Here is a 22,341-nt window from a genome sequence, read left to right on the forward strand (position 1 = left end):
CCATTCTTGAACTTCAGCAGGAATTCATAAAACACCTAAATTTAAATGTGCTCAAGGGGGCTTGGCTACCTCAGTCAGCAGAACACATGACTCTTGATGCCCAAGTTGTGGGTTTAAGCTTCACGTCGAGTGTAGAGTTACTTAGAATTTTTATTTAAATCATAAATAAATAAATAGATAGATAGATGATAGATAGATAGATAGATAGATAGATAGATAAAGTGTTCAGGGGTGCTTGGATGGCATAGTCGGTTGAGTGTCTGACTCTTGATCTCAGCTCAGGTCATGATCTCGCAGTTCATGGGTTCAAGCCCCACATTAGGCTCTGCACTGATGGTGCAGAGCCTGCTTGGGATTCTGTCTCTTATTCTCTCTGCCCCTCCCTTGCTTGTGATCTCTCTCTCTCTCCCTCTCTTCTCTCTCAGTAAATAAACTTAAATTTTTTTTAAATAAAAAAATAAATGTGTTCATACGTTTTTTTTTTTCTTCCTCAGCTGTAGGTAACAATAACTCCATCTTTCCCGTTCCTTTAGTTGAAAATTTTGGAGTAATTCTTTACTATTCTCTTTCCTTCACACCCACATTCACTCTGTCAGCAAATCCCATTAGCTCTAGCTTCAAAATAGATTCATTTCCTTCCTACCTGGTCCCCTTCCTCTCATCCACATTATCATAATAGCCCCAGGAGAGCCACACAGATTACTATCAACAGACCCAGAACTCAATTCCTAGTCTCCTACCTCAGCCCAAAATGCCTGTTCCACCACACCACACTATTCCCTTTCCATAAGTTCCAGCTTAGACCAAAGCTACAAGCTTGGGGTCGTCAGGGATAATTCAAGTTCACAGACAGCCCCTTGAAAGGTGGCAGGTGCTGCAGAAGGAGATTAACCTTTGGAGGCACAGACTGAGTCCAACTATCAGCTGTGCTGCTAGATGACAATGGACAAGCCTCAGTTTCCCCAGCTATAAAATGGGGCTCGTAATTGTTCCAACTTCACACTAAGATTCAGTGAGAGCAGCCGTACCTATCTAGCACACAATACATGCTTGAGAAACTGTGCCTTTGTTATTTTTATCTACCAAGAATGCCCAGCCTTTGCTCCCTGATGCCCAAAGTAGTAAAGGGGACCTCCTTCACACTTATCTCTCTAGGTAAACTTAGACAATCATGAGAGATGTGGGAGGGAGATAGGTTTGAGCTAGCTCCACTGTGTAACACCCCCAGCATGACCCAAAGATGTGACCACAGCCCCGGGTTCTCCATTTATCAACATATTGGAAGAAGCTGACATTTCCTCTTCTGAGATGCATGAACTTCCCCTGACCCCAGACAAACAGTCATTTGGGCCAGTGGCCCCCTGGGTGGAGGGCTTGGAACAGGATACCGACCCACTCTGCAGTCTATGGGCTGTACAGGGGGGCTGGTTTCAGTACTGGTGACTTGGGGACAGTGTAGAGGCAGCAGAAGACACGTACAGAGGGGAACAGGAAGTGAAGTGAACGCTAACCTCCCCCGCTGCCCCTCTGCTCAGAGCCATAATCACCTGCTCTCAGTCAACACAAGGATTCCGCTATTCATCAAGGGCAGTTGTTGATCAAGAAACTGATCAGTTTGGAGAATGCCTACCTGCCTTTGGATACAATTCAGGAATTGTCCAAAGGGATGGCCGTGTTGTGTCGTGTTCAGCAGGGGGCAGTACCAGCCTCCCCAGAGGGTGTTTCTGATTGTCATAATCACTGGACTGAACACCAGTCCATCAGAGGCTAATACGGCTGACTTGCATCTCCCCCAAAATTCACGTGTTCAAGTCCCAACCCCCAGTACGTCAGAATGTGACTGTATTTTTCGAGGTAGGGTCTTTGAAGAGGTAATTCATGAAAACGAAGTCATTACAACGGGCTCTAGTCCAATGTGGCCTACATCTCTATAAGAAGGGATTTGGACACAGACACACACAAGGAGAAGTCCATGTGGAGACACGCGGAGAAGAGGACCAGACACAACTCAAGGAGAGACACCTGCCCAGAAACCAACCACTTCGACACCTCGATCTTAGAGTTCAGCCTCCAGAACGCTGAGACAATAAATTTCTCGCACGTAAGCCAGTCTACGGTGCTTTATTGTGGCACAGCCCCTTCCCCTGCCCCGAGCAAACCACCACAGTGGGCAAGGGCCACATGCTGAACGGACATTTTCTGCAGGAGCTGATAGCCCAAGAAGGTCCACTCCAAGTAAAAGTGAATTATTCATCAAAGATCTTTACAAACCACACACAGCCTAAAGGCACATGCAGGTAGGTAAAGCCACGGCTGTCCTGGGACACACACTGAGGGAGGGGACAGTCTTGCCTTTCAGTTGGTCTGCCTTTCTAGAAGCTTCACAGGCCGAGTCTTGGCAGAGGCTTGATTCTGCCCCCTCGGTCAGGCAAACCTCACCTGGGACATTGAGAAAGTTGCTTCCCAAAAATAATTTTCCCCCACCTGCTTTCCCAAAGCTGTTCCCCATTGGGGAGGCAGTAAGGGAGCCCAGCACACCTGCGTCCAGAGGTGCCAGGAAATTTTCCGCTCCAGCTCAGTCATTACCAGACTGGGAGCCCCTGTGGCCAGGATTGCTTCCTAAGAGCCATGACCAAGGACTTAGTGAGTTTCCTCCAGACCCCAGAACTGGGAGACAGTGTTTAAAACTTGGTCTCCCACCAGCTCACCACCCACTACAGACTGGATTGTGTGTCCCCCACTCAATTCATATGTTAAATCCTAACCCTCAAGGTGCTCGCTCAAGGACGCAGGGCCTTTGGGAGATGATTAGGTCAATAAGGGTGGGACTCTCTCGTCCTTATAACAGGGACCCCAGAGGGTTCTCAGCCCTTGCAGCATAGGAGAACACAGCAAGACGGCCCTCTGTGAATCAGAAAGTGAGCCCTCACCAAACACTGGACCTTCATCTTGGGCTTCCCAGCTTCCAGAAATTCAATAAATAAACCTCAATTGTTCATAAGCTACCCATAAGCTACAGTATTCTGGTATAGTAGCCAGAACAGACTAGGACATCGTCCAGTTGAACAGCCCTCAAGTCGTCACCTAGAAATGCTCTCACTTGCACCCAAGGGGACTTGCTGCATCCAAGCTGCCGGTTCATCTTAGGTGTATCCGTCAGTTCACAGAGAGGCAGGGCCTTCCATGGAAGGGCAGGAGGTTCTCATCCCCGGAGTCAAGGGGCACTCGGTATGGACCCCCACCCACCCTCGGCCATGGGGTTCAACAGGAACATTGCCGCTCACAAATCCAGTATGTAGTTTTGTCACAAGAGAGGTCATTCCAAGTGCCACCCTTGTTCATGCTGGCACAGTCCTCGTTATTGATGTTGTTGGGCTCCTCTGGCTCCCAAAAGCTGCAAGAAGGAAAAGCATGGGGAGGGATGAACGGGTGGGGCACAGGGCATTTTTTCAGAGCATCACATGAGACTGCGATGGTGGCTTCGTGACATTACACATGCATCAAAATCCACAGAACACACACACACCACCCTGGGAGTGAACCCTAATGTAAACTGTGGACTTTCATTCATCATAATGTAGCCATATCGGTTCATCAATTGTAACAAATGTGCCACAAAACAATGCAAGATGTCAACAGTAGAGAAAACCGTGTGCAGAAGAGGACTATAGGAAACATTTCTCTGAAACTTCTGCTCAATATTTTTTTTGCAAAAAAATAAGTCTATTAATTAAAGAAAGAATATCAGGGCATGGGAGAAGGAAAGGCCTTAGTTCAAGGCTCTTTCTTCCATCGTAACCATTTTTTCAGCTCTTCAGAATTACCTGGAGCTGTCGCGTTATCCCCTTCGCCCCACCGTGTCGGTCTTAATTCAGCCCCGCTTCCCCATTCACCAGGACTGTCTCCTGTGCCTGAATCCATTTCCTACAACTGGTCAGGTTCTGCCTCTTACAAAGAACCCTTCTCTGCACCAGGAATCGTCCCGACCTCAGGTATTATAATATCTTAACTCTCTTCTATTAAGACGGAGCCTGATTTGGCAATTCAGGGGCACGGGATTTATTAAAGGATGCTCTCAGGAAAGGAGTGGGAGAAGCAGGATGGTGCAGGGGGAGAAGATGAGCAGGAATGTGGGTTCAGCCTGCTCTTGCCTCAGCCTGATCCAACAGGGAGCTCTGAGTGTGAATAGCACCAGAGAGGTATCTCAACTTGTAACAAAGGGTCCAGGCTTCTCCGAGCCACTGGTTGGCTGTGGGCTGAAGTAACCTCCTAGGTGAGCTGGCCTCCATTCAGCTGAGGACAACTCTCTAGAGAAAGCACAACTGTGAGCCTTTAGCGGTCAGTTCGCCCTGCTGGGGGGACGGGGGCTGCACCAGCCTCATGAGGAGTCTAAACTGGGCACTCACAGCACCACGCTATGCCATGTCTCTATTGATAGAGCAGTGCCCTCTTCCGGGAATCTTTAACAAAAAATGAGATCCTCTGTCAGGACACTAATATTTCTAATATGTAAAGAGTTCTTAGAAATAAATAAGAAGGGATACCTGAGTGGCTCAGTCAGTTAAGCTTCTGACTTTGGCTCAGGTCATGATCTCACAGTTCGTGGGTTTGAGCCCTGCATTGGACTCTGTAGGCTCTGTGCTGACAGCTTGGAGCCTGGAGCCTGCTTCGGATTCTGTGTTTCCCTCTCTCTCTGCCCCTCCCCTGCTCATGCTCTGTCTCTCTCTCTCTCTTTCAAAAATAAGCATATAAAAAAGAAAGAAGAAAAAAACTAAAATCCCAGTATAAAAATATACCAATGATATAATAAACACTTCACAGAAAAGTTAATACCTGTGGCTATTAAACATGTGAGAAGAGACCCAGAGGTGCTTGGGTGGCCCAGTTGGTAAGCGTCTGTCTCGATTTCAGCTCAGGCTATGATCTCATGGTTTGTGGGTCCAAGCCCCACATCGAGCTCTGTGCTGGCAGCACAAGCCTACTTGGGATTCTCTCTCTCTGCCCCTCCCCCCTCACTCTCAAAATAAATTTTTAAAAATAAATAAATAATTTAAAAAGAATATATCCAACTTAAGTCTTTATAAGAGAAGGCAAATTAATACTAAATTGGGATTCCATTTTCACCTACAATTAAACCAACAAAATTGCAAAAGCTTGATGAACTGTTAATGAAGAAAAGTAACGTCAACCTGGTCAAAGAATAAATTGGTATAACCACTATGGGGGACAATTTGTGAATATTTATTTAAAATCCAAATGCATACACTCCTTGAGAAAGTAAGTATAAAGGCTGAGAATATAGACTTTAAAGCTAGGTTGGCTCCCACAGCCACCTGCTAGCTCTTCAACCTTAGGTGGGTTGCTTAACCTCTCTGTGCCTGTTTCCTCATCTTTAAAGTAGAGATGATAGAGGCGCCTGGGTGGCTCAGTCGGTTGAGCGTCTGACTTCGGCTCAGGTCATGATCTCGTGGTTCATGGGTTCAAGCCCCATGTTGGGCTCTGAGCTGACAGCTAGCTCAGAGCCTGGAGGCTGCTTCAGATACTGTGTCTCCCTCTCCCTCTGACCCTCCCCTGCTCACGCTGTCTCCCTCCCTCTCTCTCTCTCTCTCTCTCTCTCTCTCTCAGAAATAAATAAAACATTAAAAAAATAAAGTAGAGATGATAAAAAATAAAATGGAGACAAGTATACCTTCTTTATAGGATTATTAATCATTGGGTTAATATATGTAGAGAGACAGAGATAGAGAGATTCTGCTCATTCTTTTGACAAATCAAAAGCTTCCTCTTGCTCCCACCCTATAGTCACCCTTCCTTTCTCCCCAACCCCGTCCCCCAACCACTGGCCTGAGGACTTGACCTTATAGTGTGCTAAAAGGCAGAGATGTTGCAGTGCAGAAAAATTTTAAAGGTAAAGGTTCCAGAATCCCTATTAGCAAAAAAAAGCATCCCTGGGCGTCCTTTATCCAGCCTGGCCTCGGGTTCTAAAGGATCTGCTGGCTTGGACTACACAAAGACTATACCAGGCAGAGACCCCAAGGGTCCTCAATACTTGCCTCAGAGTGACAGGTGACCCATCCAGCCACCGCCAGTCCCCTTCACGGTCCTTGTCATTTAGCCCCAGCCAGTATATCCGTGGAGAGCCATGAGCCTTGGCCAAAAACTTCTGCAAGTACAAATTCCATTCAGCCATCAGTTTAATTCCATTAAATGTAAATGGTCTAAAAACATCAGTTAAAAGCCAGAAATTGTCAGACTGAATTTTAAAAAGCAAGATCCGGGGCGCTTGGGTGACTCCACCAATTGAGTGTCCAACTTCAGCTTAGGTCATGATCTCACAATTTGTGAGCTCGAGCCCCATGTTGGGCTCACTGCTGTCAACCCAGAGCCCGGTTCAGATCCTCTGTCCCCGTCTCTCTCTGCCCCTCCCCTGCTCACATGCTCCCTCTCAAAAATAAATAAAAGTTTAAAAAAAAGAAAGAAAGAAAGACCCAGCTATATGTTGTCTGCGAGAAATTCTACTTTAAAATAATGACACAAGTAAATCAAAAGTGAAATGGTGGGGAAAGACAGACCATACAAACACCTGGACTTAAATCCCAGTTCTGACGCCTACTAGTTGTAAGTGACCACAGGCAAGTTTCTTAAGTGTTCTGTGCTTCAGTTTCCTCATCTGTGAAGTACAAGTAATAGCTACCGTGTACAAATGTGTTTGCTATCTGACTGGTAGCATCAAGTCAGTGCAGTCGCTTACAAATGTCAATTCTCCTTCACAGGTGAAACTATTTCCCCACCACCTTAAAGCACCACAGGACCCACGTGACTTGCTTTGTAAACACAATTAAGTGGAAGAGTTCAGAGTTGCCTTCTACATTTCCGTCATTGAGCTCTAGGGACTGTTACACCCGCCTAACACAACCTCTCCTGACTCGCACACTAATTTACAGGGCTGTTGTGAGGATTATGTTAATGTAAGACGTAAGATGTTTGGAATACAGCCTGGAGAACGGAAAGGATATAATAGCCATTATTATATCTCTAGGTTAGAGAGAGTACTGAGACTTGGGATTTGAACTCAAGCAGAGCGTGTCCTCTGAACCTTGCTATTAAGAGTTTTCGCGGCTAAATTTCAGAGTCTGTATCTCCCTCTCTCCCTGACCCTCCCCTGCTCACGCTGTCTCTCACTCCTAGAAATAAATAAAAAAATATTTAAAAAATAAAAAGAGTTTTCATGGCTAAGAGCATCTAGGTGGCTCAGTCGATTAAGCATCTAACTCTTGATTTTGGCTCAGGTCATGGTCGCATGGTTCATGGGATCAAGCCCTGTGTCAGGCTCTGCTCTGACAGTGCATGATTGCTTGAGATTCTCTCTCCCTCTCTCTGCCCCTCCCCTACTCACTCACTCTCTCTCTCTCTCTTTTTCTGTCTGTCTCAAAATAAACAAACATTTTTTCAAACTATTTAAACACATTTTAATTGAACTGTATAAACAAATAAATTTGACATTTTGATTTATGTTCACAATTGCTTTTTCTTGGAAGTAGAAGGTAATTAATGGGCTACCTCAACATTCGTAAGCTCTTTTCTGAATGTTCTATACGATACCTGGCCTTAACAAAAATTGGTGCTTCACAAGATCCTGCTTTCTTAAATTTCTTCCAAGTGGAATTTGGTCATTTTATCAAAATTCATATGTAGTCATATAAGTTGGAAAGATCATTTTCCTCTTCCCCTCCCTAACCAGTGTCTTTTTGAGACTGCTGTCCTCTAATGTCTTAATAGTAAAATAAATACATAAATAAATAAAAATAATTAAAACCAAACAAATCTTTTGTCTTTAAGCTTTATATAAATTTAAACAAATAAACATTTTAAAAAAGAAAAGAAAGTTTTAGTGGCTCAAAAGCAATTCCAGCTTCTCTCCATCCAGGCCAGAGAAGGATGTGTGACACCTGCTGGCCCTTGAGGGCTTGAGGGGATAGCTCACCTGTTCAGCAAAGCTACTGATGATGACCAAGTGAGAGTAGTTCTCCTGGCAGAACTTCCGGGCTTCATCCCATGACTTGGTATTTGGGGAGAAGTAGTAACACTTGCCCTCAAAGGGGAGCCAGCCCTCAGGGCAGGTGATCTTGGTACAGTCTAGGGACAGAATAGCAGGCTCTCAGCATGGCCCCAGAGCCAGGGTCGTGCACACGGTGTGCCATATACAGCTGTTCAGGTTGTGCACTGCTCAACTCCAGGAAGGCATCATTCAGGTTAACTGCACTGGGAATCACCCCCTGGGGATTTGTGCAACATGCCAGCACAGTCACATCCCCCCATCTCAGGGCAGTTCCCCAGGTCCCACTCACCTAATAAGCCCCGGAGTTCTACCAGGGACAGGTTGGTCTGAGTTCTTACGCGGTCAATGTCCTTCTTCAGGCCAGCCAGCCCTGCCGTGCCAGTCACTGTCAGCAAGGATGGGCTGGAAGGTTAGTAACCCAAACCCCCGTCTACCCATCCACCCTCCACTGACTGCAAACACACCATTAAGAAGCAGGATCTGTGCTCCTCACTGCACCCTCTTTCTAGTGGGTGGGGCGAGAACTCAAAAATGGCATGCTCAGTGCCCCGGGAGAGTCCTGGGGTAGTTTAGAGGAAGGACTGATCTCTGGGGCTTGGGGAAGAGTGGGGATGGTGGACTTTCTGAAGGAGGTGGGTTTTTCAGGAAGATGGGGACTCAGTATCTGTGAGAGGGAGAGGGAGACTCAGCAGACAGGGGCCACCTTGGAAGCAAAGGTAGAGAAGCAAACATGTTAGGGAAGGCTGCAGCAGTAGAGGTCAAGGTGAACCTCACAGGAACTAGAGCTCAAAGTAGGGTGAGGTCCAATGTCCAGGTCCTTGAATGCTAAGCCTAGAGTTTCGTATTGGACTCTGGGCAGTGAGAAGCCATCAGTGGGTTTTGAGCAGAAGAGTGGCTGGATCTGAGATGTACAGTGAAGGCACGTAGCACGCGACAATTGTCAGGCTTCAACAAGCATGGTGAAGGCCATGCTGGCCCAGAAGATTCTTCTACAACTAACGTGTGTATTCCCACCACTCCCACTACGAATTTACCTCTTCCAGCTGGACACGCTTCCCTCTCACTCACTGCCATTCCCAGTCCATCTCCACATCCAATCACTTTTTACCTCCCAGATCTTTCTACTCCACCCACTTCTCTCCATCCCCATCCACCACCTCTCACCTGTCCAACTGCACGATACTCCTCCCCTGTACGTATGATATTGCCTCCTGCTACAGGGCCTTGGAACACACCTGAAACCCTCAACCTCTTACATAGTTCATTCCTTCTCTTCCCTCTCTCAGCTATAGCACTCTTTCCCTAAGAAAGCCCTATATGACCTTCCCAGAGATAAAGTCAAAGATCCCTTATTACATTGTTCTTCATAGAATCATCATCCTTTGGACCATTCACTGAAATGTGGAATTTTATACTAATTTGGTAAATGGTTCTTAATATCTGTGCTGTCCAACGGAAATAAAATATAAACCACATACATAATTTTGAATTTTCTAATGGCCCTATTTTTAAAAATTTTTATCTTTATTCATTTTTGAGAGAGAGAGAGAGACAGAGCACTAGCTGAGGAGGGGAAGAAAGAGAGGGAGACACAGAATCCAAAGCAGACTCCAGGCTCTGAGCTGTCAGCACACAGCCCAACATGGGGCACGAACCCATGAACCGTGAGATCATGACTTGAGCTGAAGTCAAGTGCTTAACCAACTAAGCCACCCAGGTGCCCCTAATGGCCCCATTTTCTAAAAAATCAAAAGAAAACAGGCAAAAGTAATTTGAATATTATTTTTTTACTTATCCCAATATATCCAAAATATTTTAATGAGTAACCAGTATTAAAGATTATTATTACTAATATTATTGAGATACTTTACATTCTTTTTTTTGAGCAAGTCTTTGACATTGGTGTGTATTTTACACTCACAGCACATCTCAGTTCAGACTGACCACACTGCAAGTGTCCAACAGCCACAGTGACTCGTGGCCACCATTTTGGACAGTGGAGATCTAGACACACACATGCGCGCACGCGCACGTCCGCACACACACACACACACATACGGCGCAGGGACAGGAACTGTGCCTGATGTGTTCACCATCCCACCCATCCCCCATCCCTACACAATTCCCAGCAAAGGTGAGATTGGAAGTGGCCTTAGAGTCGCATTTGAGGGGTCATGTTGGGTGTTCAATACGCATGGCATGAAGGAGCAATTAAAGCACTCACCATTGGCTTGCCATGCCATCTGCTGAAAGGTTAACATCCTCAGCTCTTCCACCACCTCCTGGTCTATGAAGAAGAGTCCATCTTGAGCCCAAGCCCTCCCAACACCCCAGGCTCGGCATCTCCCCGCACCCCAGGCTTGGCGGCTCCCCACGCCCCATCCCCTTCCTGCTCACACTTGCTGAGGGTCACAGCCAGACCAGTACAGCCCAGGACCAGTGACACCACCACCAGCAGACACAGGATCACCACCAGTCTCTCCTCCTGGTAGCACCCAGGACATCTGGACTTCTGACCGAGCTGGGACACTGGAGTCGCTGGGGGAAGAGAATGGGGACAAAGAGACATTGGTGCTTCGTAGAGTGAGGAAGAGACACTTGAGCCCCTCTCCAAGAGCAGGAAGACAAAGATCATGGTCATGACTATATCACCAGATGGTGTCAGTAAGAGAGGGTCAGGGGGAAAGAACCCTGAAGAATCCCAGAAGAGCACTTCCTGTGCTGCAGGGCCACCCCTTCCCCAAACGAAGCCCCCTCTCCAGCTCCAAATGAAGCCACACCTCCACCCCCCCTCTCACTTCCAAATCCAACACCAACGCCGTAACCTAACACAACTACTACACATCCTGGAACACTGGAGAGAACGTACTGTGTGCCAAGAATCCTGTCCCACCCTTATTATCTTATTGGATCCTCATCCTTCTAGCATAGATGTGACTATTGTTCTCAGTTTAAAAATAAGTAAACTGAGGACTTGGAGAGGTCGTCATGACTTGGACCCAGCGCAGCTCCTAACATTTCTGATTCGTTATCCTATGCTCTCCAGCAGCCCCTGCCCAAGCGGCTCCCCATTCTAGGAAGCCTATGGATCTTTGCATCCGTACTTTATGCAAGTAGGCGGTGGGGCCTGAAGGGGATCAGGCAGACACCCTGGGTCCCTCCAGTCTGGTTTAGACTCAAGGAGGAAGACCTCCTGAAAGGAGACACTTCTCTGCCCCAAGGTCTCCCTCTGGAGCTATAGGTCTGACTCGAGCATACTTGTTACCATGAGAGGGAAGATAGGGGCCCACCTCGGGGGCATGAGAACTTACTGGTGAGAGACAGCTGGAATGGAGGATGCTCCGAATTGACACCTGGAAGAAAGGGAGAGAAATATTTATTCAAAAGTTGCTGAAAGAGTCTACATTCCAAGATCAACACGTCCCCCATCCCATCTGATTTGTTCTATAGGAAACTGGAAGACTTCCAGGTGTCCCTGGAGAGGCTCTTCCCGTGGCTCACCCAGTTGAGAAGACGTGCAGGTGACAGGGGTGAGGTCCAGGCCTGGAAGGGGCCAGAAAGACAATGGTTAGGCAGACATAGACCTCAGCCAGGTAAACTGAAAGGTCCCAGCCTTGGGTTCTCACCTTTGATCTTTGGGGACTTGCAAGGGAGTGGGGGTTTCTCTGTTTTCTTTTCTGGGGGGGCGGGAGAGGGAAAGGAATGGTTACTCAGGCCCAGAGCAGGACAAAGGCAGCACTGAGTCTCCTGCACCCCCAGCCCCAACTCACCTGCCCTTGGAGGCCTGGGGGGAGCCATCGAACCTGTGGAAGCAAAGTTCATAGTGTGAGCTGGTCTGAGGCTCGGAATAAGATCAGAGGCAGTGATAGAATCAGGACCGAGACTGAAGTAGAGGGTTAGGGACAGAACTGAGCACAAGAATGGAATTGGGGTCGAGACAGAGTGACCAGCCCTCCGGGGCCACCCGGGACTTGCCCAGTTTTAAACCAGAAAGTCCCACATTCCAGGAAATCACTCAGTCCTTGGAAAACTGGGACGTGGTAGTTGACTCTGAGTTAAAGTCACAGCTGAGTTTGGGCTGGGGATGGATGAACCAAGGCTGTGGCTGGGGTGAGGAAGGGGTTGAAGATGGGGTGGGGACAGTGATGGCCACGGGAGCAGTTGTGACACCGGATGCGGTTCGGATAAAGACTGGGACTAGAGGTGCACCAGGTCTGGGGAGGAAGTCTCGTTTAGGGCGTGGTTGAGTGGAAGCAAGGGGGATGACTTTGGATTTGGAAATAAAGATGGAGGTGGAGGTTGGGCTGCAATCGGAGACGGGGAAGGGCCAACCTTGGGGAAGGAGAGCACCGAAGACCGGAGGCCTGGGGTCCGTGTTGGAAGTGGGTTTGAGGATTGTGTTGGGACCAAATGGGAGCCGGAGGCAGACAAGCAGCAGAGCCCAGTTCCCCTCCCACCTCATTCGGAGCCCCCCCCCCCGCCCCGCGGTGCCCCACGTTGGCCTCCAGCCGGAGTAAGAAGTGGTGGGTGCAGTGCCCCGCCCAGCATGGAACGGCCACTGCCCAAGGGCACCAGCACAGCCACCGTCAACCTTCAGGGAAGCCTCAAAGTCTTCGCTTTTATACCCACTTATCAGACTCTTACTGAGACCTGGGTTAGGCACGCAGCACCCAAGTCTAAAGGTAAATCGGGGCCCGGAGTATGGATGTGAGGAGGTTGGGAGCCTATGGTCCACTCACTGGTTATGAAGCACCAGCTGTCAGGCCTCAGGGCCTCTGCACCCACCAGTTCTCTGCCATTAAGCCGCATCCAAGCGCCCCCTCCTCTGACCCCAGTCTCCCCACCGCTGCAAGCAGAGCCCTCGGTTCCCCCCTCGAGATTTCCCCATTCTCTCGGTCCGTCCCTTCTTGGAGCTGTTCACCTGGTCCTCTCCCGTTGGACAGAGAGGCCCTCAGGGCAGGGCAGAGGCAGAGACGCACCTGTCATCACGGTGTCGGGCTGCCATAACGCCCAGCTAATGCCCCCCGGGGCCCTGCTTTCCCCCCGCCACGGGCCACACACTTCTTCACCTGGCCCCCGAGAAGTCCTCCTACCTGGCTTGGGAGGGAGATCCTTGTAGGGTGGTGCCATGTTCTCGTAATCATCGCCATCCTCCTCCTCCTCTCTGGTCCCTTCCAGAGGAGAGGCAAGTGAGAGCCCAGCCCATTCCCTCCGCTGCCCCTCAGGGCCCGCTTTCTAGCCGCAGGGTGCGGATCCTGTCATCTGGGGCCCGGCCATCCCCGGTTGGCCCCCAGCTCCCGCCCGGCCAGCCCCATACCTGGCTGGTCCTGGCCTCCAGAGTTGGTGTACATGTGCATGGCCACAGCTAACGCGCGAGCCTGAGAAGAGCGAGCCGGATGGGATCTGCCTCTGATGCCCCCCGCTCAGGTGCCTGAGGCTTCTCTCAGTTCCCTTTTTCATTAAACGTCAAGTACATGCAAATCCACCTTAAGGGGAACCACTCAAAGCACCCACCACACACGTGCGTGTGCACGCGCGCACACACATACACACACACACACACATCTTTCGCCCCAGTTTGGATTCATGCACAGAAGTGAATATGCCAACCACCCTGCGTTTGCACACCGAGCCCTGGGTGGAAAAAAACGGATAAACTCCCTCCTTCATGGAACGTTCCATCAAGACAGGAAGGACACTGAGCTAGTAAATAAATAGAGAAATAAATGGCTTGGTTGTTTATTTTATTTCCAATACTCACCAAATACTTTTTTTAAGAATTAACGTAGGGGTGCCTGGGTGGCTCAGTGGGTTAGGCGTCCGACTTTGGCTCAGGTCAGGATCTCACAGTTTGTGGGTTCGAGCCCCGCGTCGGGCTCTGTGCTGACAGCTCAGAGCCTGGAGCCTGCTTCAGATTGTGTGTCTCCCTCTCTTTCTGCTCCCAACCTCTGTTCATGCTGTCTCTCTCTCCCTCTCTCTCTCAAAACTGAATAAAAATTTTAAAAATAACATAAAACAGTGGCTCCTGGTTGGTTCAGTCAAAGAGCACAAAGCTCTTGATTTCAGGCTTGTGATTTCGAGCCCCATGTCGAGGGCAGAGATTACTTAAATAAACTTTTTTAAAAATAAAAATGGCAATAAAATAAAATAAAACAGAGTGAGGGATAGGATAGAGGCTAATGTAGAGAGATAAAAAGGGAAGGCCACCTGCAAGTGACATTTGCGACCAAACGTTAAAGTGATAGGTGCTAAGTACTCCCATGTTCCACAGTAAAGTGCTAGGGCACTGGCTCTGTTATCTCCAGCTGCATCCCAGGTTACCCCAGAACTTCATAAACAACAGCAAGTACTTATTAGCTCGCAGTTTCTGGTGCTCCAAGTTCAAGAGCAGCTTGGCTGGGTGGTTGGTTCTGCTTCTGGGTCTCAAATAGGTCCGTGAGGCCAAGGTCTCTGACGACGGTGCTGCAGCTGGAAGATCTGTTCCCAGGATGGGGCGCCCTCTCCAAAGGGCTGAAGCAGCATCCTCGCCACGTGGCAGAGGCCAAGGTGGAAGCCATCCATGACACCCTTTATGCTTCGACCGCACAAGTCACGAGCTATGATCGCCACTAACTCGTTTCACCCGGACCAGTTCGAGGCGGGAGGAGACTACGCTGGGGCCTGGACACCAGGACCTGAGGATCATTGGGGGTCATCCTGAAGGCTGGTCACCAGCATCATATACACAGAACTTGTCACCCTGAACTTGACATCGACTGGAAGTTATTTACAACGTGGGAGTTCAGGAGAGAAGTCTGTCCAGCCCATGGTAAAGCAGGGGGTGAGGTTTTGACTTCTATCCAAAACACTGGGAAGGGGCTGCGGGAGGAGCGGCCACATCTTTTGGTTCAACACAGACGTGGGAGTTTCCTGCGAGCCAAGTGAAGACAGTGGAATAACCAGGCTGAAGCCACTTGGAGAGCTCTGCCCAGAGGGCAGCCTGCCTGTGTTCGTCCGGTGGGCTGCCATCAGCCTTTGGGGCCAACAGCCTGAGAAGCATCCATGACTCCTCTCTGCTCTCGTTTCATGGCTGCGGCAAGTTGAATTGTCAAAAGACGGCTGCACCCGTATCTCTTTGTCCCACATGTCCTCACGCACTGTGACCTCACCACTCCGTCCAGGAGTCCAAGTCTGCCCTTGAATCTGGGACGGTGGTCGTGACTCATGACCAGCAGAATGTGGTATGAGTGACAGCTACCTTGAAGCTCCCGCCTGGCTCTGTCAGAGCACGTGCTCCCTGCCGCCATGTTGTGAGGAAACCCAAGCCACGTGGAGGTGCTCCACTCAACAGTCCCAAACGAGGCGGCTCTGCCTTCACGATACAACCAGCGTCTGAGCCGGTCTTGCCTCCCAGTCTGAACCGTCAGCTCAGATTACAGTAATGGCCTCCATCTGGTCCGCCTACCTTCTGCCCTTGCCCTCCATAGAGTGGAACTCACAGAAGCAGACAGGCGGTTACCAGGGGCTGGAGGAGGCACAAACTGGGTAGATGTTGGTTAAGAGGTGCATAGTTTCAGGGACGTAAGATAAGTGAGTTCTGGAGAATCGGTGTACCACAATGTGGGTATAATTGACAATATTGTACTGTGAACTTGAAATTTGGTCTAAGGGTAGATCTTGGATCTTCTCCACTGGAAGGAAGGAAGGAAGGAAGGAAGGAAGGAAGGAAGGAAGGAAGGAAGGAAGGAAGGAAGGAAGGAAAAGAAAGGGAAATAGTAACAATAAAGTATCAGCTCTAGCAGTTTTTTGGTGGAGTCTTTCAGGTTTTCCATCCAGAGTATCATGTTATCTGCAAAGAGTGAAAGTTTAACTCCTCCCCTGATGATCTGGGTGGCTTGTATCCCTTTGTGTTGTCTGATTACCGAGGCTGGGACTTCCAACACTATGTTGGACCATGGTGGTGAGCTTGGTGTGCTCCTTCTATCTCTACTTCCTTGAGGGTTTTTATCAAGAAAGGATGCTGTATTTTGTCAAATCCTTTTTCTGCATCTAGTGAGAGGATCGTGTGGTTCTTATCCTTTCTTTTATTAATGTGGTGAGTCACGTCGATTGATTTGCAAATATTGAACGAGCCTGGAAGCCCAGGAATGAATCCCACTTGGTCATGTTGAAGAATTCTTCTAATGTACTGTTGCTTTCGATTTGCTGGTATCTTGGTGAGAACTTTTGCATCCAGGTTCATCGGGGATATTGGCCTGTAGTTCTGCTTTTGAGTGGGGTCTTTGTCTGGTTTGGGAATCAAAGTAACGCTGGCCTCATAGAATGAGTTAGGAAGGTGATGGGTGTGTTATGGTAAATAGTTCACAACATACATGTACATCAGATCATCAGTTTGTACACCTCAATATACACGTAATATCTATTTTATCTTGACATGGGGGACGGGGGGAAAAGAATTCTGAATTCAAGCCTGAATTGGCATGGCCGTGCTCTTTCCAGAAGCTCTGGGGGAGGATCCTGTCTTGCCTCTTCCAGCATCCGGGGCTCCTGGCTGTGGCCGCGTCCCTCCGGTGTCTGTCTCTGTGGTCACCTGGCCTCTCCCTGTGTGTGTGCCTGAGCCTCAAGTCTCTTCTGTCCTTCCTCTGAAGGTTTATACCATGCTGGTGGCTTTGAAGATGCAGGAAGGGGCCATGAGCCAAGGAATGCAGCTCTCGAAGCTTGAAATGGCAAAAAAATAAAAAAAATTAAAAAAAAAATAACCAAAACAGATTCTCCCACTGGATCCTCTACTGACACCTGGGCTCAGCTCCATCAAACAATTTGAACTTCAGACCTCGAGAACCATAAAAGAGCCCATTCCCGTTGTTCTAAGACACTAAAGTTGTGGCGAGCTGTCCTGGTAACCATAGGAAACCATTCCGTACCGCAAGAGGCAAGACCCCGGACCCGCCTTATAAGAGCTTCCTGCTAAAAGTAAAAGGCATCAAGACTCAAATTGGCTTAAGCAAGAAGGAAATCCCATCAGGCGTGTGCACAGGGTCGGCTCGCTGTAATACACATTCAGAACAAGAGCAACTTAAAATAGAATTTCTTGCCTCGCAGATCAATGTAAGCAACCCACGGTCTCCACCGGCGGAAAATCTTCGCCAGCACACGGGGAAGGAGTGTGCCCAGCCCTGGGTGAAATGGGAGGCACGGCAGACCCGCCTCCGTCTCCAGGGAAAGCTCGCCCCAAGGGCTGGGCTTTCCCCGTTATGCTGCAAGATGGAACGTGCAGAACTTCCCCGACCTGCCTGAGGCATAGCTACAGCTGGTCCCATTCTACAGATGGGGAAATGGAGACTTGTCTGAGGAAAGGAGCCTGTCTCCTGAGCACACACTGGACCACAAGACTCCGGAAGGGTATGTGAGGTCAGAGGGGAGGGAAGGGATGACGGTGGGGTTACACCATCCGAGAGAACTGACAGCACCTCTGCCCTATCAAAGGCGCCCCTTGAGGTGGTGAGTGGACCTGGGGCCAGATAAGTGCAGTGAAGGCGGAATGGTCTGTGTGTGAGCTGGTAATGGACACACAGCCACGGCCATCCTTCAGGACCTGCCACCCAGTAGGAGCTCAGGATCTCACAGAGGAACCCCGTCCCCTCAACTGGGCGTACGTAAGGCCATGGGCCCCGGCTGACCCCGGCTCTGCCCCAGTCTTGCTGTGTGACCCCAGGGGAGGAGAACAACATCTCTGAGCAAAGGTCTTCCAATAGGTCCAATGGGGATTGGGAATTCAGTTGTTCATTCATTCATTCAACAGATACATATTGACAACTTACTGTGTGTTAAGCTATATTCTAGGGGATGGGATACATTACTCAACAACAACACAAAACAGAACAAAACCTCTTGCAACGGAAAGGAAGATCGCCAGCTGGAAATCTTACAAAATGTGTTCTCAGACAAGACCTGAATTAAATCAGAACTCACAGAATGGTATCTGGAAAATCCGCAATTATTTGGAAATTAAATCACACCCACGGGTCAGAGAGGAAGTTGAAAATTAAAAATATTCTTAACTGAAGAAAAGTGAAAGGATGCCGGATTGAAATCCGGGGGTGCAGTGAAAGCACTGCTAGGGGGCGGCATGGGGTACTGACGCTTATGCTGAAGCAGGAGGTAGGGTATATTTGAAATTTGCTAAGAGTTCATTTTTTTTCGTTTTTTCCCCCAAGTAACACTCTCAGAAACATCTTTTTTACATATGGTTCTAGGCAATTCTCTACATTCTTTTTTTTTTTCAATTTTTTTAATGTTTATTTATTTTTGAGAGAGACAGACAGAGCGTGAGCAGGGGAGGGGCAGAGAGAGAGGGAGACACAGAATCCGAAGCTGTCAGCACAGAGCCCGACGTGGGGCTCGAACCCACCAACCAAGAGACCATGACCTGAGCCGAAGTCGGATGCTTAGCCGACTGAGCCACCCAGGTGCCCCTCTACAATCTTTACAGAATTGTCCACACATCCCTTCACTAACAGTGTTCACAACTAGCCAAATACAGAACACTCATAAAGACATGTCCTTCCCGGGGCACCCGGGTGGCTCAGTTGGTTGACTGTCCGACACTTGATATCGGCTCAGGACGTGTCCTCAGGCTTCATGAGATTGAGCCCCAGGTTGGGCTCTGCACTAAGTGTGGAGCCTGCTTGAGATCCTCTCTTCTCTCTCTCTGCCCTTCCCCCACCCTCATGCACTCTCTCTCTCTCAAAAAAAATAAACTCTTAAAAATGCATGTCTCTCTCCATACGTCCATAAGTACCCTTCTCCGTGAACTACAAAACTACAAAATGGTCAGCACGCGCTTTGACTGATGTTCTGCTCTTCTGTTCTTCCTGAACAATGAGGACTTCTGGAACCGTCTTTTTTTTTTTTTTTTTTTTTTTTACCTGTGTCCATAAACATTCCCTGACACACGTTCATAATATATAAACCCATGCCCTGAGATCATTCTGTGTTCAGAGAGATCTTAAACATTCTTATCACAGGAAGAGGCGCCTGACTGGCTCAGCCAGTTGAGCATCCCACTCTTGATCTCACCCCAGGTCATGATTCCAGGGTCATGGGATCGAGCCCCTGCATTGATGGAGCCTGCGTGGGATCCTCTCAATCAATCAATCAATCAATAAAGTTCTCATCACAAGAAAAAAATTGTAACTGTGTGGATGTGAACTAGACTTACTGGAGCAATCGTTTTGCTCTATATACATACATAGAAGCATTAAGTTGTGCCCATATATCATTTATATCTCCATTTTTTAAAAAAAGGAAGGGGCGGGGCGCCTGGGTGGCTTAGTCGGTTAAGCGTCCGACTTTCGCTTAGGTCATGATCTCGCGGTTCGTGGGTTCGAGCCCCGCGTCGGGCTCTGTGCTGACTGCCAGCTCAGAGCCTGGAGCCTGTTTCAGTCTGTGACTCCCTCTCTCTCTGACCCTCCCCTGCTCACACTGTCTCTCTCTCTCTCCTAGAAATAAATAAAAATATTAAAAAAAAAATATTTCTAAGAAATAAAACATTTTTAAAATTTAAAAAAAGAAGAAGAAGAAGAAGAAGGAAAGGTGATCGGGAAAAGCCTGACAATTGGAAGAGACTGGAGGAGGTGTAGGAAGGCCATGGATAATGTCTGGACATCTGGTGGAAGAGCAACCCAGACTGTGCAAAGGTCCTGAGGTGTGTTCAAAAGACAGGAAATGTCTCCCTTCTCTAGGAGCCTTTCTGTAACACCAGCCCTTCTCCAAACACTCCATCCATTAAAATCCCTTAACAGTCATCACCTTCTGACATCCCGTATACCTCAAACCCTCCTCTTATCCGTTGTCCATCTGCCCCCCCGCCCCATTAGCAACTCAGCTCCGCTACCTAGCACACAGTAGGTGTTCAGCAGGTGTTTGTCAGATGAATGAGTGACCGGCCTGCCCGCCAGGCCCTGACTAAGGGCACCCAGAAGGCCAGGCTCCTCACCCATCCCTCCAGCACCAACCAGCCAACCTCCATGCAGGCAGCTGCAATCCTGGGGCGGCTCCCGGACTAGGTCAGAGACGCTCTTTTCTGTCTCGGACGCAGATTAAGGCCTTCCCCGGGGGCTTTCTAGGCCTCACTGACCTTGTTTTTCCTCCTCCCCCTGAACTGAATTACCCCAAGCTTCCGATCTCCCATCCAGCAGACCGTGGCAAGGCGTAGACGCCGCCCAGAATTTCCTTCTCCACCCCCGGGGCCCACTTGGGCCTCTGAGACCATTCTGCTCACCAACTGTTAATAGAGCACCTGCCTGGGGCAGGCCACGTGGGGCAGGAGAGGATGAGGAAGGCAGCAGGAAGGAGGGGTGAGGGGCTGAGAGCAGTGAAGCAGGGTATGGGGGGCGGGGGGGGGCAGGGGACACCGGAAAGTCTCCTTGTCAAATTGTTCATAGAGAAAAAACAGGAAGGCTGCACAGCTGGCCAAGGCCCGGCCCCTCCCCCACCCACCACAGGCCGCCTCACACCACCCTCACCCTTCTGACATTCCCCAGGTCCCAACTCTGAGTACGTCCAGGCCACACCGAGGCGTTTGAGTCCAGGGACCTCAGGACAAGAATGGGCCACTTTCCCCCCACCCTCCAGCCTCTAGTGAAATGACTGGTCCTGGGAACTTTCTCTCTGGTTGCCCTTTGTTAACCTAAAAAACAAAATAAAACAGGGGCGCCTGGGTGGCTTAGTCGGTTAAGTGTCCGACTATCACTTAGGTCATGATCTCGCGGTTCGTGGGTTCGAGCCCCGCGTCGGGCTCTGTGCTGACTGCCAGCTCAGAGCCTGGAGCCTGTTTCTGTCTGTGACTCCCTCTCTCTCTGACCCGCCCCTGCTCATGCTGTCTCTCTCTCCTAGAAAATAAATAAAAATAAAAATATTTAAATAAAATAAAATAAAACAGCCACTTATTTGACCAGCGAAATGAGTGTGTTTGGGAAAAGCAGAGAATTGTAATTCTGGATAAGCAACTTGCGACCAAACCATAGGCAAGAACAGAGAGCTTTTCTATAAAGGAAAGAGGGAGTCGGAGGGCCTCTCATATACAAAAAGTCCACTGGAATAAATTAAGAGTTCGAAGTATAGTGGCTTCTCACTGGCTGGGTCGTGACCTTGTCTCACTGGCTGGGTGGTGACCTTGTCTCACTGGCTGGGCCGTCGCCTCCAAGGAGGAAATCTTTCATCCTCTCTGCAGAGGGAGCAAAGCTCAGGGATGCAAGGTACCTCTTTTCCTGCGGGGTCTGCTACGCGGGAAGGCCGGGGGGCGTAAGAGCGCCCCCTTCTGGCCTCCCCGCTCCACTTGAGATGAGGCTTCCTTTTTCAGCCTCCGGCCTTCCAGTTACAGACAGCGCGACCTGGACACGGGTAACAACAGCAAGCATGTACTGGGCTCCTACTATATGGTGCAACCCCCTAACTGACTCTTCCACACCACGCTATCCGTTTATTCATCTGCTGACTTGATAAACGCTTACGAAGCATTGAATTGTGGGCCACTTGCATTCTAGGTGCAGAAAGATGACACGGAAAAGGACACCTTTCCCTACTCCCCGGAACTGACTCAAGAGGAGAGATGAACAGTAAACAGGATGCAGAAGTCAAATGGATCTCAGGTAAGATGGCACTAGTATTACTGACCCCATTTTACAGAGGGGTCAACTGAGTTTCTAAGAAGGGGAAGTCGCTTCCCAAGGGTCGTACAGAGGCAGTGAGCTGGGATCGTTATTTGCCTCTCTGGATCTCCTCCTAGCTCTGACCTCTGGGTAAGAAGCTGAAGCACAGAGAAAGGGCGGAGAGGGAGGGACATCCAGAACAAGGCTGGGCTAGCTGGTACAGCTGTGCGGATCGTGCACTGCACAATTCCAGGAATGCCATTCAGAAAGCCTGCGATGTGAATGCTGCCCCCTGGAGTCCGGAAAAAAACGAAGCACAAGAATCACAACTCTATGTCCTGGTCTGGGTCAGGCCCCAAGTAGCTCTGGAAAGAAAATCTCAAACGCCATTGATCAATTCTCCGCAGCCTGTTTTCTCCACTTAATACTATGTTATGTGGCCACTTCTCCGTGGTGGCACATGAAAATCTAGCTTAGCGGTTTTCCCAAGGGTGGTCCTCAGATCAGCAACATCACCTGGGAACTTGTTAGAAATGCAGATTCTGGGAACCTACCCCATACCTCCTGAGTCAGACACTTTCAGGCTGGGTCCGGCTTTTATTCCATATGAAATGAAGAACCAGGAGAGGGCTTCAGCCAAGGAATGACATG

The 22,341-nt window shown here is 49.1% G+C and overlaps 1 protein-coding gene and 1 non-coding gene across 3 annotated transcripts; one reads left to right on the forward strand and one right to left on the reverse strand.

Moving 5' to 3' along the window:
• Window positions 1-2,111: 2,111 nt before the first annotated feature.
• On the reverse strand, window positions 2,112-13,470 carry CLEC17A (C-type lectin domain containing 17A). Of its 2 annotated transcripts, XM_039252329.1 has the most exons (12): window positions 13,377-13,470; window positions 13,153-13,230; window positions 11,830-11,862; window positions 11,686-11,736; window positions 11,561-11,602; window positions 11,371-11,412; window positions 10,457-10,597; window positions 10,284-10,346; window positions 8,349-8,444; window positions 7,985-8,136; window positions 6,054-6,163; window positions 2,112-3,394 (listed from the first exon to the last, which is right to left on the reverse strand). In XM_039252329.1, exons 1-12 carry the CDS (start codon window positions 13,414-13,416, stop codon window positions 3,262-3,264), a joined length of 981 nt encoding a protein of 326 aa, XP_039108260.1. In that variant the 5' UTR covers window positions 13,417-13,470; the 3' UTR covers window positions 2,112-3,261. The 2 variants fall into 2 exon arrangements, with proteins under 2 accessions (XP_039108260.1, XP_039108261.1); XM_039252330.1 differs by lacking the exon at window positions 8,349-8,444.
• TRNAR-UCG lies at window positions 5,415-5,499 on the forward strand. The gene has a single exon. It is a non-coding gene; the product is annotated as a tRNA-Arg (tRNA).
• Window positions 13,471-22,341: the final 8,871 nt, after the last annotated feature.

Source organism: Hyaena hyaena, unplaced genomic scaffold (assembly GCF_003009895.1).
Source record: "Hyaena hyaena isolate Hyena2069 unplaced genomic scaffold, ASM300989v1 scaffold_414, whole genome shotgun sequence".
Classification (NCBI taxonomy): domain Eukaryota; kingdom Metazoa; phylum Chordata; class Mammalia; order Carnivora; family Hyaenidae; genus Hyaena; species Hyaena hyaena.